The 18,448-nt window shown below is 34.0% G+C and overlaps 2 protein-coding genes and 1 non-coding gene across 5 annotated transcripts; 1 reads left to right on the forward strand and 2 right to left on the reverse strand.

The window, feature by feature from the left end:
* Window positions 1-140: 140 nt before the first annotated feature.
* LOC123211755 lies at window positions 141-5,470 on the reverse strand. 2 transcript variants are annotated; one of them, XM_044630622.1, is made up of 3 exons: window positions 5,317-5,470; window positions 3,398-4,830; window positions 141-2,350 (listed from the first exon to the last, which is right to left on the reverse strand). In XM_044630622.1, exons 2-3 carry the CDS (start codon window positions 4,442-4,444, stop codon window positions 1,145-1,147), a joined length of 2,253 nt encoding a protein of 750 aa, XP_044486557.1. In that variant the 5' UTR covers window positions 4,445-4,830; window positions 5,317-5,470; the 3' UTR covers window positions 141-1,144. The 2 variants fall into 2 exon arrangements, with proteins under 2 accessions (XP_044486557.1, XP_044486558.1); XM_044630623.1 differs by having other exon boundaries at window positions 5,244-5,459.
* Window positions 5,471-9,421: 3,951 nt separating this feature from the next.
* TRNAN-GUU lies at window positions 9,422-9,495 on the forward strand. The gene has a single exon. It is a non-coding gene; the product is annotated as a tRNA-Asn (tRNA).
* Window positions 9,496-12,099: 2,604 nt separating this feature from the next.
* Window positions 12,100-13,621, reverse strand: LOC123211078 (TATA-binding protein-associated factor 2N-like). Of its 2 annotated transcripts, none has more exons than XM_044629603.1 (4): window positions 13,470-13,621; window positions 13,010-13,374; window positions 12,533-12,643; window positions 12,100-12,426 (listed from the first exon to the last, which is right to left on the reverse strand). In XM_044629603.1, exons 2-3 carry the CDS (start codon window positions 13,363-13,365, stop codon window positions 12,553-12,555), a joined length of 447 nt encoding a protein of 148 aa, XP_044485538.1. In that variant the 5' UTR covers window positions 13,366-13,374; window positions 13,470-13,621; the 3' UTR covers window positions 12,100-12,426; window positions 12,533-12,552. The 2 variants fall into 2 exon arrangements, with proteins under 2 accessions (XP_044485538.1, XP_044485539.1); XM_044629604.1 differs by having other exon boundaries at window positions 13,010-13,393; window positions 13,470-13,544.
* Window positions 13,622-18,448: the final 4,827 nt, after the last annotated feature.

Here is an 18,448-nt window from a genome sequence, read left to right on the forward strand (position 1 = left end):
AATGTTGACAAGAGACAAAGAAAGTGTGTGCGCCCTTTCAAGGATCATTATTATTTTAACAATTCTTTGAGGATATTTTCCTTGATCGACAGGTTCTGATTTGTTTTGGTAAAGAAAAGGAAGGTGAAGACCATCACAAATTGACAAAGAACAATATTAATTTTTTGAATTGATATAATGCAAATAAAATTTTACAGAAGACCTCAAGCTTTGAAAAGCAAGCCTGGATACAGTCATATATTGAAATAATCATTTACTTTCTGTGTTTACTGCTACTGCTATTACTACTTGAACCTCTCAAACCCTCGGATAGAAAGGTATCTAATGCAGCAACAATCTGAGTTTCAAACTTATGTCCTTTTAATACAGTTCTTACATTCCGAACTACTTGCTGCTTCATCACCTTACGTTCAGCTATTGAAAGACGCTTGCACTTATCCATCCCCTTGAGAAATTCTATCAGGGTTTTGCCAGAGCCACCTTTGGATTTTTCTAATTTCACAAGCTTCTCCACCACTTGCAGTGATAGCATCCGCTCTAAACAGGCTTTGTCTCCTAATTCAATGATATCCATAATGCAGTGCATGTTCACTTCCCGTGTCTTCATCGATCTGCTTTCAAGTGACTGAGCAATCCTTTCTATTAGACCCATCTGCATGATTTTATTCAAAACAAGGAACCCACCATTACTGAAGAGTATCTGGTGTAAAGCTGTGTAGGCTGAATCCTGGACCTCAACAGCATTGCATTGCATTAGCTTAACTAGAACAGGAATAATGTCATACTCCATAAATTTCTTTATGCAAGGTTCCCCACCTGTGCAAGCAAGCTTTGTCAGTAAGAAGGCAGATCCAGATCTCATTGAATTTTGTTCTGGATGCACAAATTGCATAAGCTCTGATAGTTTTTCTATAAGTGGGCTTCGTAAAATCATTTCCCTCATTTTCGGATCACCTGCTTTCTCGAGGAATGGTATGAGATCTTGCATTGCTTCTAATACCTGCTTGATATCACTTTCTAGTACTCTATGAATGACATCTTCAAAAGTTTGAGGCTTCAGGGAATGGGGAACACTTCTGTCTGACAAAACAAATCTTTCCAAACGAAGCCTTGCTTGCCATGGCAAAAGGCTTAAATTAGCAGGTCAAAGGGAACCATTAGCATGAGGGCCAGCCAGCTCATAAAATGCCTTCAATGTGACAATTGCATGGTTTTGTATTACTTCTGATCCATTCTCAAGAAGTTTAATAAGGTTCTTCTCAATCCCAAAGGCAAAAATTTTCTCAACAGCTTTTGATTTTCCAGCTTTGATCAATGACATCAAAATAGCAAACATGCTCTCGAGCCATTCTTCAGCATTATGAGAGAGCAAATTGGCAAGCTGATCAAAGTGAATGCTCTCAAGCACCTTGTCAACTGTCTCTGGACTTCCAAACTCTGCAAGCTTTGTGAGGACATTTAAAATGTTGGTTTGGATCATTGGATCCTCACATTTTTCTAATAGACCTGCCAACTTATCAACTGCTCCAGTAAATTCAAGGGATGGAACATAACTGCAATAATCAGCCTTACAAAATATATTTGTGATAGCTTCTGCAGACACAGCAATTAGACTCTGTGAGTCTGTAGAGATGAGGTTTGCAATCCTCGGCCCCAATATGTGACTGAAGTTGGCTCTGCTAGCATCAAGTTCAGAAATTGATTTGCTAGCCATTAGAGCCTGCAGGATAGCTTCTAAGGTGATAATTGCCTGGTTCTCTCCTAAAACACTGAGGTTATACTCTACCTTTTGCTCTGCAATTTTTTTGATGTCCTCTTTCCCAAAAATAAGAAGCCAAGGCCAAATAAATGCAATTTCTTCAGTTTCTGATTCACTTAATAGTGTCTGAACTGAATCACTTTTCTTGCTATCAAGGAACAAAGAAACCATATCATGCACATGGTATAAGGGATCTGTATCATCTTTCATAAGCAATGAGCCTTCAACAAGCTTGCACACTATTAGAGGGAACATGCTTTTCTGCCCAAGAATTGACCACATCGCCTCTAGACAAGTTTCTGGAACAGGTTCTGCCCATGAAAGTGCAGCAAGAGCTATGAAAAGCCTTCTGGGATCTCCAGGCATAGCTTCAAGACTGAACTCAAATGACCCGAAAATTGTTAGGGTATTCTCAGCTTCTTTCTCATTTACATATGAGACAGGACCTGGTGCACAAGTGGCAAAGGTGGATAGATTTGTGATGGCTTTCTCCCATTTTTCAGCTCTTACCTCTTTCCTGAGAGCTTTACCCATAACAGCAACCGTTAGAGGATGGTGACCACAACGCTCGAGCAAGTTTTCAGCTATATCCTGTGATGTTCTCAACACATCAGAAAGTAATTAGTGAAAAAAGTAACAAAAAAGTTGGACAGTGGTGATAATGAAGTAAGGCACATAACTTCAGCTCATTTGTCAGCTTTAAAAGAAGTTTTCATCATTACCTATTCAAGCTGTAAATTCAGGAATAGTATTAATTCATTCAAAATAGATTATACAATAGTTACATCATAGCCTAGTCATCTTTGAAGTGATATGTTTGAAAATATGAGTAGCCATCTTCCGTGTGAATCATCTTTTTGCAGACAGAAGGTTGCAATTCCCCTATGTGCTTTTCTAAGGCATTCCCCGTCAACTTGATAATTGTATTTAAATTGAAATTTTAGTATTATCATTATATTTATGTTTTAGAAGAAAAGCCAACAAGTAAGTACATAATTGTATCAGATTTACATATGGAGAACCTAGTCTCATTACCAGGATAGAGAACGGTTCATCTTTTCTAATAAGCTCCATTACAGGTGATAGCTTCCCTCTTTAGAAGCCACGAATGATATAATGAGAAATTTAAAACTTACGGGATATGTGGACACAATTTGACTAAGGCTTAATATAAAAGGGCATAATATCCTGTATTTTGAGTTAATAAAGATAAAGATCTGCATCATGACAATTATTGAGTAGTTTAATTTTTCAAACAAAAAAGGCTGCATAATCTACTTGTTTGCAGGCCACACCTTCTATGCTTGCGCTTAATCTAGTGACCCTAGTATGGTGATCCCACCTTGAAACAAGGGATACAATATGACTGGTTCCCTTTATTCTTGGAAGACACAACATATAAGGTTGTGATGACAATTCCATTTAAGTGTGAAAATGATCAGAGAATGGTGTTTGCAATGCATCGACACCTGCTGCATAACCAGAAAGAAAGTAATGCAACGTATTCAAAACTAAGCTGAGACTAATCTACAATGCATGTATTTTTATGTATCAACTGTTTAAGGAATTATGACAGGGTTACATGGAAATTATGTAATAAATTTGGGCAATAGAATTTTAGATTAAGCCAGTTCATACCGGTAACTCTTCTTCTCTAAGGAGAGTATGGTAGAGAAGGATTGCTTTGCTTATCTCCCTTATATCATCTTTGCTCAACTCTACTTTCTCGGCTTCCATTATTTCATAGACAGCTTCATTTCTTGTTGTTACCAAATACTTGCAATCGTTATCATACAGCTTTGCAAACCTCTCAACTATGTCTTGCTCCCACACATCATCAAGAAGGATCAATAAGCTCTTTCCATACAAGGCTTCTTGAAGCAAGCAACAAAGATAGTCAAGATCTCCAATATTCTCTTCCTTAATATTTTTCCAAAACCCTATCTGCACCAAGAAGTTACTGATTTTTCTGGCTAACCGCTTGTGGTAATCAGACTTACTTCCATTGCAAGCAGCTCTACTACACCATTGTCCAAATCCAAGCTCAACTGCCCCTCCCATAAATACTTCAGGAGGATCTGAAGCTACTTGACGAGCCAAACATGACTTTCCGATACCAGATAAGCCAACGATTAGAATGACTCGATGAGATTCATCCCATTCTAGCAAATTTCTCACATAAATAGATTTACTAGATATAGGATAGCCTCGTTCAGCCTTAACCTTCAATCGTATTGGGACATCTTGTGCAGTTGATTCTATTACACTCTCAATGTTTTTAGCCAACATTTGAGACTCAAGCCACCAATTCAAGTCATCCTTGATTGAGTGTACTAGTTTCCTAAGGGGGTCTCCAGCCATAGAAGCCCACACTACATGAGCTAAGTTCTTGATTTTACTCTTTGACATGATCCTTCTTGCCTTCCCGATCTTTGGATGCAGCCTTTCTATCAGGGCATTCAAACTCTGAAGTTGGTGATCTAATTGGGGGTTCTGAACCTTGTAGACATATTTTTGTTTAACTCGACGTGTCAAATTCTCAAGATCAGAAACAAAATCCTGAAGGCTTCGAATTCTCTTAGGAGCTTCTTCAAGATTCCTAGTGGCAACTTCTAATGCACCAACAGCCCCCACCATACTTGAAACTATTTGTGTTGCTGCAGCAACAGCTTGCAGAGCATCCATGACCACTTGAAATGGCACGTTATATTTATGAATGTTGACCTCTAAAATAGTAGTGCTCAAAGCAATGATTGAAAGAATCTAGATATAAACTCCCAATGGATCCACCGTGAAATGCACATAATGGAGAATTCATTATCATAATTTCTGATGCTATGATAGCTCGATTGTCTGTTTCAAGAATACTCTAAAAAAATGTCCTCAACTTCAACTTAGAGTTGAATTAGCACCAACAGAGACCAAAATTTGCAGAAGACGATAACGGAAATAAAGCTTAAAGAAATGCCCCACAGCAATCAGAATCTCATTTTTAAGAACTTTGATGCCTCCATAATTGCCTATGAAAGAATCTTAAGGCAAATAAGCCTACCAGCCTCAAAGCTATGATGCTGCAGAAAAATTAAAATCAGATGATCAGAAGAGGCCACGAAAATTGATGCCCACTTTGGTATTTTGAATGCTGAATGAAAAAAATAAAATGATTTCAATCAAATTGGAATAAAAATTTCCTATTCACTAATATACAATGGTATCAGAATTTCCAGTTCACCATAAAGTAAAAGATCAACAATTTAACTGTAAGACGAATTCCATCGCAATCATACACTTAAAAAATGATAAAAATCCTTGAACAAGATATCCTAGTTTACATAATCAATGAATTGTATGTTCCTCAACATAACATCATATAAAAGCAAATCCAATACAAGTTCTATAAGATCTTGAATAGAAAAAGGAATCCATTAATCGAATACAACTCGAAAGTAAACCAAACCCAGGAATAAACTTATAGAATACAAACATTCATGCCCAGATTGTACAGCAAGGAACTGAGACCATCTAAGAAATATTTCAGAATAAAAGGTTGGTCATACTTGGCTGGCCCTGAACTTTGATGGCTTAAAGAGAGAGCTGTTGAAACCTGGTAAAGACCAGCTTTAGCAGCAAATTATATTGCTGTTGAAGATAGTGTTTGTCAAGTTTAGTAAAAGAATGAAATTGAAAATGAAAAGTAGTATCTCATGAAAGGAAAAGACTGTATATCAAGTCTTGCACATTCACTAGTCAACTGCAGGCAGCTGCACCATGATTGTGTCACAGGTCGGTTGTAAATCTGATATGACAGGCCAATAAAATTGTAACTTGGCGTCGAGGAAGATAGCATGAGGGTATTGATGAACCAGTCAAATTGGAGGGTTGGGTTTATATTTGGTTACCTATTGATAAATCAATCATTTTTATTCAACTTTCAACCATGTCAAATTCAATTCTTCCACAGTGTTTTTCTTCTTCTTAATCATATAACACATGAATTTTTGTTTTTTTACTTGTTAATATTAATTGGATCTAATCAATAAAATTAATAAAATATTAAAATTTAAAAGAGAAAAAATATTTAAATCAAATTTTTATTATATTTATAAAACTTTAACCTAAATTATTATATTTTAAATAAACAAGGGATTATTTTATATGAACCAACCACTAAGTTTCTATTTTTTATTAAAAAATGAAACTCCTATAATTTCAAGGTTATGAAAAATGAAGTTGCATAGTCAGCATCTCTACTCCATCTCATAAATTGATGATATATGACAGCAGTAATATCAACTCTATCCTCTTTTCCTTCAACAGTATGATTCGGATAGGTTAGACCTGGCCACGGGCCGGTTTGGCCCGTGAATCGGACCGAAATCGGCCTGGATAAACCCAGAACCGAAATCGGCAGACCCGAAACCGGACTGAACCGGAACCAAAACCGTGGCTCTACGGTTCGGTTCCGGTTCACATAAATTGAAACCGTGGAACCGCCGGTTCACACCTGTTTTTGAACCGACGGTTTACTGTACTGAACCGAAAAAATTTTAAAAATTTTTTGAAAATTTTTTTAATTTTATTTAAAAAGGCTACGGTTCCCTGCGCAGGGAACCATTGCCTTTTGAAGGAAATTTGCAAGGGACCAACCCCTGCAATTTTCAGAGAAATTGCAGGGGACCACGGTCCCTGCAATTTTCAGTGAAGTTGCAGGGGACCACGGTCCCCTGTAATTTTTTGGAATTTCAATTCACCCCCCCAATTTTTAATTTTTTTCAAAATTTTTTTTTCTATATATACCCCTTTAAATTCTATTCTCTCAAATCTCAATCTCTCTACTCTCTCACTCAATCCTTCAAACTCTCATTCTCATTCTTTAAACTTTTAATATTCTCTTAATCTTTCAATTCAATTAAATTTTCTTAAATTTAATTAAATTCTTTCTTAATTTTTTATTAATTTCAATTTCAATTTTTTTTATACAATTCATATTAATTATAGAATTTATTTCTATAATTAATTTTATTTATTATTTATTTATTATCTTTTATAATTAATCATATAATTTATTTATATAATTAATTTTATTTATTATCAAAAAATGGCAAGTAGTGGAAATTCTTCCGGTTCACGAAGATTTGGTCAATATTCACATATATCAAATGTGAATGAAAATCAATTTATAGATGATTTTCATTCATAAGAAAGTGAAAACCAATATGAAGAGGTGGAACAACAACAACAACAACATCAACAACAGATGGAGATGGAACAACAATCTCAAAAAATTCCTATATCCGATATTTTCAAAATTCATTTCAAGAAAATACAAAAGGAAGATGGTAATTTTGATGTTGCTTGCAATTATTGTAGGCAAATTTACAAATTCAAATAAGGAGGTGGATACGGGACATTCAAAAGGCACTTGGAGTCAAAGCATCCGAAAAAAATGGTACAAAGCCGAGGCCAAACACAAATACTCGGGTATGGTTCTTCTACACACAAATCTTTATTTATGTATAGTGATAATAAAAGTAAAGAAGAATTTGCAAAAATGGTAGCAAAAGATCATTTAACATTTAGTTTTGGTAAAAATTTAGGTTTTAATAATTATTGTAAAACTGCATTAAATCCTGCATATAAAACTATTCCAAGAAATACATTAAAAAGAACATTATTTAGTTTATATAAAAAACAAAAAAAAGAGTTAATTCAATTTTTTACAAATTTTAATGGACGTGTATCTCTGTGTAGTGATATTTGGAGTGACCATTGGCAAGTTCACTCTTATATGGGTATAACTTGTCATTGGATAGATGATGATTTTCTATTACAAAAAAGAATTTTATCATTTAGGGTGTTTGATGAACGACATACGGCTGATTAATATTTATAGAATAATTAAAGGAATATTAGAAGAATATAAATTACTTTATAAAATTTTTTCAATTTCATTTGATAATGCACGTTCAAATACTGCCTCAATAAATAATTTAATTGATATTTGCACACCTAATTTAGGTGGTAGATTTTTTCATATTAGATGTGCATGTCATGTGTTAAATTTATGTGTACAAAATGGTTTAGAATGTCTTAATAATTTTATTAGTCCAATAAAAATAACAATTTCATATTTATAGACACATCCCCAAATTATGAAAGAATGGGGTAAATTTTGTAAACAACATAATAAAAGATCAAAAAGATTTTCTAAAGATGTGCCGACTCGTTGGAATTCAACATATGAATTACTCAACGAGTCATTTGATTATAAGGATTTATTATGCTCATTTATTTCACAAAATGTGCCACAAATTATATTATATCCCCAACATTGGGATATTTGTTCAAAATTTTTAAATGTATTAAAATTTTTTAATAATGCAACATATACTTTAAGTAGGGTTTATTATCCCACTTTTCATTTATTTTTAAATGAAGCTGTTAATATTATTGGAGCTTTACAAGAAGCCGAACAAGATATTATTTTACAAGAAGCTGTTTCTTTAATGAAAACAAAATGGTTAAATTACTATAAAATAATTCCAGAACTTTTTCTTGTTGCATGTTTTTTTGATCCTAGATTTAAATTAGATGGTGTCACAGATTATTTGACATTATATTATGAATGTTTGCAATTAGATGAAGTTAATATTCCATTAACTATAACTAATATTATGAATTTAATTAAAGAAATTTATGCTGAATATGCATTAATTTATGATGGTTCTTCTTCCTCTCTACCACCTATTGCCCCATCATCAACCCAAAATATGAGTTATGGGGATCGTATTATGATGCAAAGGGGCAAAAGACCAAGAGGAACATTAGGTTCCACCTCGGAGCTTGATATTTATTTAACTACTATTTTTGAGTTTGGTGACAGCAATATAGGTAAAGACTTTCCAGTTTTAGAATGGTGGAGTCGACATGCATCAACTTTTCCAATATTGACAGCTATTGCTAAACAAGTTCTAGCAGCACCGGTATCAACTGTCGCAGTAGAACAAACTTTTAGTCAAGGGGGTAATATATTGGATGAGAGATGATTAAGTTTGGCTCCCGAATCTATTAAAGCTCAAGTATGCGTGGACGATTGAACAAGAGCCGAATTACGACAACAAGAAATAAAAGTGGACTTCAATGAAGAATCGCTTGATTTAACTACGGATAGTTCGATGACGACGGGAAATAATACTCAAGATAGTGGAGGTGAATGATAAGGTAAGAGAGTACTGCCAGCTATTAGATATGCAAAGGTAAGAGAACTACGTAGGTTTTGATTCTTCTAAACCCCAAGAAGATACGTAGGACGCTTAATTGAAAAATTAAGTCCAAACGTTTCTTTTAAATTTCAATTATTGTAATTAATAATTTAAAAATTAAATCAAGATCATGTATTAGAATTGACGGTTCAATATCGGTTTCGAATCGAAACCGTCGGTTTCGAATTGGGGCCATGGATCGGAATCGGCGGTTCCGAACTGTGGATGAACCGTCCTGTTACGGTTTTCGTTCAGGGTCCTTATATTTTCGAACCGTGAACCGGCGGTTCCAAACCGAAACCGGCGGTTCATGAACCGTGGCCAGGTCTAGGATAGGTAAAAGAGACACCTATAATATAATTTCGAAATGTTTTCTAGTATGTCTGTTTAGCGATCAATAGCTGGAGTAGCTCAGTTGGTTAGAGCGTGTGGCTGTTAACCACAAGGTCGAAGGTTCAAGCCCTTCCTCTAGCGTTTTGCTACCTTGTGGGCACAGACACAACTTTTGGAAGCATTCGCTAATTGGGATGTACGAGTCTGTTCTTTTCTTGTACCATTGTTGGGTCTTGGTGAGCCCAAAGGCCAACAAATTATGTGAAGAATTTAAATTTTAACTTTATTTTTTAGTTAGGCTATGGAATTGTATTGCTAATTTGGTGAAGATAAAGTTGAAATTAAGAATTTCATTGTCGCATGCTTAGTATTAAGTGGAGTCAGAGAAGGATAAAAAAGTATCCTTCATTCACACCCTCTCTCTCTCTCTCTCTCTCTCTGTATTATTTCAAGGAAATTAAATATTATAATATACAATATTGATAAAATAAAAATAACCTTTGCAGTAAATATCTCAGAATTACAGGTGTCTGGTCCATGGTGTTCCATATGCCACCATCACCAAGCTTGGACAGTTGCAAATTCCATCGTCCCTTTTAATCACCTCCTGTTGATTTCCATTTAATGAAAAATATCATTAATGGCTTCTAAAAAATGGGCATCCTTCATTTCTTCCATTCCTTCTTTTTATTTCTTTCTCATTTTCTTCCAAGTCCCTCTTTTCAGGTACAATATTATTACTGAGCTTACTTGAGTCTAAACAGCTTAAAAGTTAAAACCACTGAGTATATTTTTCTTTCCGAGAAAATTTATGAACATTTGCACATCCATGCTTCTCTGTTAATCACATCCTGCTGTACTTCTAAATTTTTTAAGGGAATTTTCGTAGCACTTTTGCCTCAATTTGAGATTTTTGTTCTTGCTTGAATGCTCACACATAAATTCATATACAAATCTAACACATACTGGTGAACAAACAAATGCAACATGCATGAATTACTCCATTCATGTCCAGTTATTTCTACACTTGTTCATTCCTTGTTGATTTAGGCTGCATTTTCTAGAGTAGAATCTTTTTTTTTTTTTTTCTAAATAATAAGCTATTAATGACATTTAATAAAGGGCAAACCTTACGATGTTGAACTTGTCAATCTCATGTTTGTCAGAAGTTCGATAATGTTATAGCTCTAAATTAAATTGGTTTCATAGGTTAATGAAGTCTCTTCTTTATCCCGGAAGGCGACATCTAAATTAAATTGTTTTTTATTTTGGTGAGTTGTTGGTCATGATGTTGTGTAGAGACAAAAGAGACATTGAGCTTGTGTGTGTGAGAGAGAAAGAGAGAGAAGTGGTTGTGGGTGATTACGGTGCGGTTCGATTCGAGCTAATTAAGGAGCATTGGTTTGGGATTAAAGCTTGGATATGAAGAAAAAAGAGGAGAGGATAGTGTTGAGAGGTATTGTAAAATGAAGATCGTAGAAGAAAGAAATTAAAAGTTGCACATGTAATGTATAGTGTTATGGCGGATGTGCGAAGAAAGAAAGAAAGAAAGAAATTGGGGCAAAAATTGAAGAATAAGTTTTATTTTATTTTTTAAATTATAATAAAATATATAAAATTAAATAAATAAAACTACTTAAATATTTTTATAGTTGATGTTGCATTTCAAATAAGAATAGTTGTTCTTCCCATAATTTAATCAAAAGTAGCTTAGCACTATGAATATACCTAACCACAATATGCAAAGTGTTGAACATTTTGGGCCCAATCGATACATATATATCATATATTTAGTCATTATTGCGATAACAACTTCAATCTAAACTTAAAGATTTCGACTTTGACTGAGAGAAGATTTTTCAATAAAAACTGAGAAGGAAAAGGAAAAGAGGAAAGAGACGGAGATAAAAAAATCTTTACAATAAAAAACAGAGATACACGTATTTTGTTCTCACCCCGCCCAACCCTGTCCCCATTCTTGTCTCTTTATATTAATCTATTTACTTAAAATACTAATATATCTTTATAGTTTTATATTATTAATCTTTTTAAAATTTATTTAAGTTTTTGTTATACATATTAAAGTGATTAATATATTATATTCATGGCATTTAAAATAATGAGTTAGTTTTAATTTAATTTTATTATTTAATATATTTATGTTGTATTTAAATAGTACAAGAAGAGAGTTTTTTCTTACGGGAATTGAAAGGGGACGAAAAATTTTATCATCCCCATAACGGAGACAAGGATTAAAATCTCCTTCTTGTTGCCATCCCTAAGTCAATATATATTTAGAATGATTTAGAATGTGCCAATGTGGGACTTAAGTTAGGTCAACATAGAAGATATGAAGGAAGTAATTAACATAAAGCTAGCTCAAAAGGGAGACAAGAATCTTTCTTAAAGCCATACCTACATATGTAGTGCTGGAGGAGACACACAAAAATGGACAACTGCTTTTAATCCAATTTTATACTGGAAAGACAAGAGGTCAATTAATGGAATCCAGTGTGATTTTATTTCGGTCGTATCTCAGTGCTTTAAACCCTATTTGACTTGCAGTCTTAAAATAAATTTCAAAAACTATAATGTGATTGTATTTAAATTTTATATTACATAAACTATATATTTTTATTAATTTCAATTATAGATTTAGAGTGATCCAGAGGGTGTCATTTTCTTTATGAAGTTCATGCAAATTATTAGTTTCTACTGATGAAGATGACATTGATGAGACGTCACTTGAGAGAAGAGAATAATATCTTCTTTTAAGAAAGCCATGCAACAAAACAATAATTAAACAAACTCTTAAAAACCAAAAAGACAAATGCAATGGTAACTTGAAACTGAAGCACCACAAATGGCTACATTGCTATAACAACAACAATAATTTTTTTTTTTTTTCTGGGAAGTCGAAAACCTGACAAATTAATCCTAAATTGGGAATTTTCCTAAAGTGAACATGGGTTAATTTTAAACCATATTTTTCACCTTAAGAAAACCCTAGCTAGCACCCAAAGAAAATGCAAATATTTTATGACTTGATCTTCTCTTCGTGGCCTGCAATACCTGCAAACATTATATGAACCCAATTTAGTATTTACCAGTAAAAGAATTTTAAACAATCTAAACATATTTATTAATGTAATTGGAAGCCAATTTATAATTTACCTACCCAAAATTGAAGTACTGTTTCTAGTATGATATTCTGCCTCCAAGGTCCCTTGGTGCATTGCATCTAAAGCATTCCATTCTGCTTGCAAAGTTGTGCTCGTTGCATCCAGACCTGCAAAACACATATATAATTAGCTTCATGCAGCCTACTTTTATTAAATTACCAAAAAACAATCTTTTTTTTCTGCAACCTTAAACCCTAAACCATCTTTTCCGATGCAATACAACATAGAATGTTCTTGAGATTGGGAGATTCTTGAATTTAAAGAATGTAGCCCACTTGCAAAAGCAGTCAAAAGGAGAAGGATTATAGACCAAAGTTATTCTTTATCACAGCCTGGTTGAAGTATAGCATCTAGTCAAACCCAAGAAAAAGTTATTTTGATTCTCAGGATTATCTATATTTTATAAAATATTGTATTGTCTTAGAAGAATGAGAGATTATCTAAGATTTTTTTTAATGCAACATAAAATTCACCTGGTGCAAATCCAATCCCCAGATTTCCATCCAGATCGATTGCCACTAAATCCTGAGCCTCTAGAGCGGGGAATGTCGCTATCAAAACCACTACCACCAATGTCATCCTTGAAAGCGCCACATTTGAAGCAGCTAGAACGGCTGGCGAAGTTGTGAGCCCCGCAGTTCCCGGCGGAGCAATACCAGTCGCCGGGCCGGACGTCTGACCCGGTACTGAACCCAAATGACGATCCGACTCTCCCACCGAAACCGCCAAAGTCACCGGACCTGGAGTCCCCGCAGCGTTGGCACGAGTCACGCCTCTGAAAGTTCAAGTGCTGGCAGGACCTGCAATTCCAGTCTCCCGGCCTGCTCATTTTCCTTTTCTGTAAACAAAATGCACAACTAATTAAACAATAAAACATGGGAACTAAAATGAATGAAGATTCGAGAAGTGAAAGAGGTAATTGAAGAAACAAACCTGAAGAAATTGGAGGTGCTTTTGTGTTGAAAAATGAATTGGGAGAGTGATTGGTGTGGTTGAAGCTGAAGAAAATGGGAGAATGGGAGGACAGTTAAATACAAGGAGAGGGGAAAGGAAAAAGGAATAAATGGAGGGCCGTGTAAAAACTTTTTCGTGTTCTTCACCTGGCAACCTTGATAAATGGAATCGAAACAATCTAAAGGAGAATGAAAAAGAGAAAAAGGAAAATTCCACTACGATTCCGAGACAGAGAGAGACCGAAATTTTTGAAACTACGAAGCAATACTACTAACTTTACAGTTTTTAATTGTAAGTCACAAATTAATGCATGCTCATATAAACTTTATCAAGAAGAAAATGAGTTTTGATACAAATTAATAACTCATAATAAAACATTTTATTTATTGAATTTCACAATATCAAGTAAGGATGGCAACGGGGAGGGGCGGGGAGGGGATCTCAATCCCCGTCCCCGTCCCCATCCCCATAGGGGATATCAATTTTCATCCCCGACCCGTCTCTGCTACGGGGATGAAAATGATTCCTCGTCTTCTCCCTACAAAGAAAAATCTCCTCTCTGTCCCCGCGGAGAAAAATCCTCTCCCCGTACCCGCAAAAAAAATATATTCTTTTTACCTTGTAAATACAATATAAATATATTAAATAACAAAATTAAGCAAAATTAAAATTAATCTACTATTTCAAATATCATAAATATAATATATTAACTCTTTTAATATGCACAAAAAAAACCTAAATAAATTTGAAAAACATAAATAATTTAAAACTATAAAAATATATTAGTATTTTAAATAAATATATTAATATAAAGGGACAGGGATAGGGTCGGGGCGGGGAGGGGACACATGTATCCTCATCCCCGGCCCGCCCCAATTACGGGGATTTTTTTCATCCCCGGCCCGCCCCAATTACGGGGATTTTTTTCATCCCCGTCCCCGTCCCCTTCCCCGTTTCTATCGGAGAATCTCATCCTCGTTAGGGTCGGGACCCCTAAAGTCGGGCCCAAATTGTCATCCCTAATATCAAGTAATAAAAAATTATTTATAATTTTTCATATGATGTAATAATAAGAATCCTGTGGCTGTGACAGCTCAAATTTTGGTCTTTTGAAATATCTGAATGCCCTCTCTATCTAAGAACAGTTGTCATTTAGATTGCAAAATCCTGAAGCACACCCTAATATTCTAAAGTTTCCCTCAATCTGTGAATCAAATAGGCCTAAAATGTAATAAATTGGAATGTTCCATTGTCAGACAAATTAATTAGAAACATGACAAAATATTAAGCATGATAAAACATCAATCTCTATGCAACTCCTTCTGGCTTCCATCAAACCCATGAAACCCAAGCGGCAGCCAGCAGTTCAACAGTTGAGGAACCCACATAAAGCAAGCAGAAGATATTGTTAACCTATAAGCACAACAGCTATAAATCAACAATCAATTGAAGCATGAACTCATAAAGGCCATTTGACCATTGCATGACGACCCTACCTTCATCAACAATATGGCGATTCCACCCCACATATGAAAAAAAAAAAAGAACAGCAGAATTCTTTCAATGAAAAAAAAAAAATGCAAGAAGAAGAAACCCAGGTGTCTTCATTTTAATGGAGCATGAGGAATTATTTTATATGAGAATTTTTATCCCATGCAATGAATATTCTAAAGATGACAGTCTAAGCAGGGCCATATCTAAACTCAATTATTTTGGTCAAGTCTCTTTAAATTACTTTGAGAATCAGACATATTTCAGTCAATATTATGGTTAAGTTGTTGCTGCTTTACAAGTTTGAATATTCCTTTATTCCATCGTACTTCATGACCTGCAATGGAATGATAAGATTAAATGCTTTATATTTTTGCTTTGCATATTAACACACAAAATGAGCAATATCTTTTTATGGAAACTACATAAATTGGAATAAAATAAATTATGGGTTTTTGTTTTAACTTCTTGATGAGCACAAAAACTTCAAAGTTATTGAAAAAAAAAAGAAAGAAAGAAACTTGAGGAGAAGAAAAGGAAAGACAAATGGTGAGTTTCAATAAAGAGAGTTGAAGGGTGATGATGGAATAACAAGTCTTCGAGGTTTCATTTTGACCATCTTTTTTTTCCCCTTTTCTGCGGCTGCCATTTCAGTTCTCTCTCTTTAATCCTCTGTCTGTCCCTTTTTCTTTCTCTCTATCTTTATCAATTTACAAATCAAAATGAAAGAACAAAAATATTAAGATCTGGCCTCCATTCTCTTGGAGAATGGTAAAGGGAGAAGAGGCAAACTGTAAAGAGAGAATTTAGCAAATTAAAGGAAAGTGGGCTGATTGATTCGATTCTCCTCGGACTTCACTCCCATCCCATGCATGACCACGACCAACTCCATTTTATTCTTCCCTTTAATTATTTTCCGGTGCCAATCTCTTACTTCTCCTTTGTATCATCATTTCGTCTGTGATTCTGCATGTTTCACTTTTGTCACTTTCACTCTATTAATATCATTGCTTCAATTAATTTCTTGACATCTAAGTTAAGTTGATAATAATAATTGCTATCAGGTCTTCTAAATTCTAATTAACAACAAAAGTATTTAGAGAGCGTTAACCCTGTCAAGTCTTCCCTTTAGTTAACAACAAACCCTTGTTGAAGTCTTTTGATGCCGACATAAGGTGGACGAAGATAAATTGTCTTTGTCCATTTGACGAGATGAAGATGTTTTTGTCTCTTCGTCATATAAAGACAAATCGTTTTTATTCGACAAAAATGCATCTCATTGTTGGAAGACCGATGAGAGAGAAAGATGCTATAAAGGCCAATTGTTGGTCAACCAAGGTGATTGTCGGAGAAGGGAAAAAAAACCCAAATAGAAATGGTCACTTTTCAAATTTTGAGCAAATAGAAATTATTAGATTTTTAAATTAGAAGAGAAATGTGATAAAGTTTTAGTTTTTTAAAATATTTTTAACTAAATGATATTTTTACTTTTAACCATAACAACGCATTTTAACATAATAGTAGACATTTGAGTTTTTGAAAGATAACAAATATGAATTTGGGATCTCACCTAACCTTTGGTGAGAGTAAGTCTTTTGGCCTTATATTGAAGATATTTTGATATAACCTAGCCCATATATATTAAATAGGCAAAAGGACTATTTCCCACCCAAGGTATGCTTTTTCTGCAAATTCCTATCCGTTAACTTTGAAAAACCCATTTACCTATCTATGGGCTGTTAAAAAAAATGTCAGATTGACGGATTCAGGGGAAAAATAGTCATTTTATCTATAATATTAAAAATAAACTTAAATTTAATTTCTTTTTTACCCCCAAACTTTAACAACTAATAATTTTCCCCTAACCCAAGTTTTCAAAAACAACATTTTCCCTCCTAGGGTTTCCAAACTTTCGGATTGAATTTTTCGGCAACGACCGACGATCTCCAGGCGACGTCTCTTCCTTCCCGATGTCTCATCTTTTTGACCGTGCAGCGTCTTCCCCTCCTAGGTGTCGTTGTCGACGAAGACGCATCATCTTCGTCGATGACAATGCCTAGAACTGTCAGAAGTGTACGATCAGAAGGAGGAGCCGTCGGAGAGGGAAAGTAGGTGTTTGGAGATTGTCGGTCGTCACCAAAAAAATTGGATCTAAAATTTGGAAGCCCTAGGGGGGAAATGCAGTTTTTAAAAACTTGGGTTGGGGGAAAAGTGTTAGTTTTTAGGGTTTGTGGGGGAATGATATGATCAACGGACTCAGTTAAGTTTAACGGCCTATAGGTGGATAAATAGAATTTTCAAAGTTAACGGGAAGAACTTTGAGAATTCAGTATAGTTTGAATGGGAAATAGTCCTTTGGCCTATTAAATATACACTCTACCTTGAAAAACTCAAGAATAGCATTATATGTACAAACAATATACACAAATAATGATACGTTATCATGTGATTGAATTATTTTGAATTAGAAGTAAAATAATATTTAATCGTATAATAACATATCATCATTTATACATATTATTTTTATATATAATTTTAAAACTCGATGGGGCTATTAACCATTAAAATAGTTGGCCTACTCTCGTGTATATTTGGTTGAGCTAAACTTGCTTTCTTTTGGCCTTATATTAAGGATATTTCCGTATAACCTAGCGCATATATATTAAATATACACTCTACCTTGAAAAATTCAAGAGTAGTATTATATATACAAACAATATACGTAAATAATGATATATTATTATGTGATTGAGAGATTTCAAATTAGAAGTAAAACAATATTCAATCACATAGTGACATGTCATCGTCTGTATAAATTATTTATACATATAGTTTTAAAACTCAATGGGGCTATTAACCATTAGAATAGTTGGCCTATTCTTGTTTATATTTGGTTGAGCTAAACTTGCTTTCTGTTTTAATATGGTCTACAATTTGAGCCGATTCAAGGTGTCCAAATTTAATAGGTTATTTATGTAATCAACTGTTATATGATTCTCAAATCCATCTAATTCAATTACATTTTTTAGAAAAAAATTAGAATAATATTAATTATATCAAGTTTTACTATTTGTCAAAATGACTATGTCAATCATGTGCTGGTTTGCGGTATTACTAGTGTAATATCTTTGTGATATTGAAGATATTCTATCAACTTCTATGAATTCTTCCAATTTTTATAGCTTGTTGATAAGAGAAATTGAGTTCCACCAAAAGGCATCTAGTAGCAAAGCTAGCAATTTTCAATATGACTTGTTAACCTAACAGAAAAAAAATGGATTAGGGTTAAGTTTTTTGACACAAAATTTATTTCGAGTCAATTCAATACAATTCAAAATTAAATTAGATAGTGTTAGAGTTTACACAAAAGAAATATAATATGACTCGAATGTTTTGGAGAAATATTATTTTAATAGAATTTATTAGAGATAAATTATAAAAATTTTAAAAGACAATATTAACATAAT

Source organism: Mangifera indica, chromosome 3 (genome assembly GCF_011075055.1).
Source record: "Mangifera indica cultivar Alphonso chromosome 3, CATAS_Mindica_2.1, whole genome shotgun sequence".
In the NCBI taxonomy this organism is placed as follows: domain Eukaryota; kingdom Viridiplantae; phylum Streptophyta; class Magnoliopsida; order Sapindales; family Anacardiaceae; genus Mangifera; species Mangifera indica.

Excerpts from the sequence above, each read along its gene's own strand:
- LOC123211078 (XM_044629603.1), bottom strand. The coding sequence starts at position 13,365 with ATGAGCAGGCCGGGAGACTGGAATTGCAGGTCCTGCCAGCACTTGAAC. Across the intron at positions 12,644-13,009 it reads GGGGATTGGATTTGCACCAG|GTCTGGATGCAACGAGCACA; the intron begins GTGAATTTTATG and ends TGTGTTTTGCAG.
- LOC123211755 (XM_044630622.1), bottom strand. The coding sequence starts at position 4,444 with ATGGATGCTCTGCAAGCTGTTGCTGCAGCAACACAAATAGTTTCAAGT. Across the intron at positions 2,351-3,397 it reads TTAGAGAAGAAGAGTTACCG|GATATAGCTGAAAACTTGCT; the intron begins GTATGAACTGGC and ends AGAACATCACAG.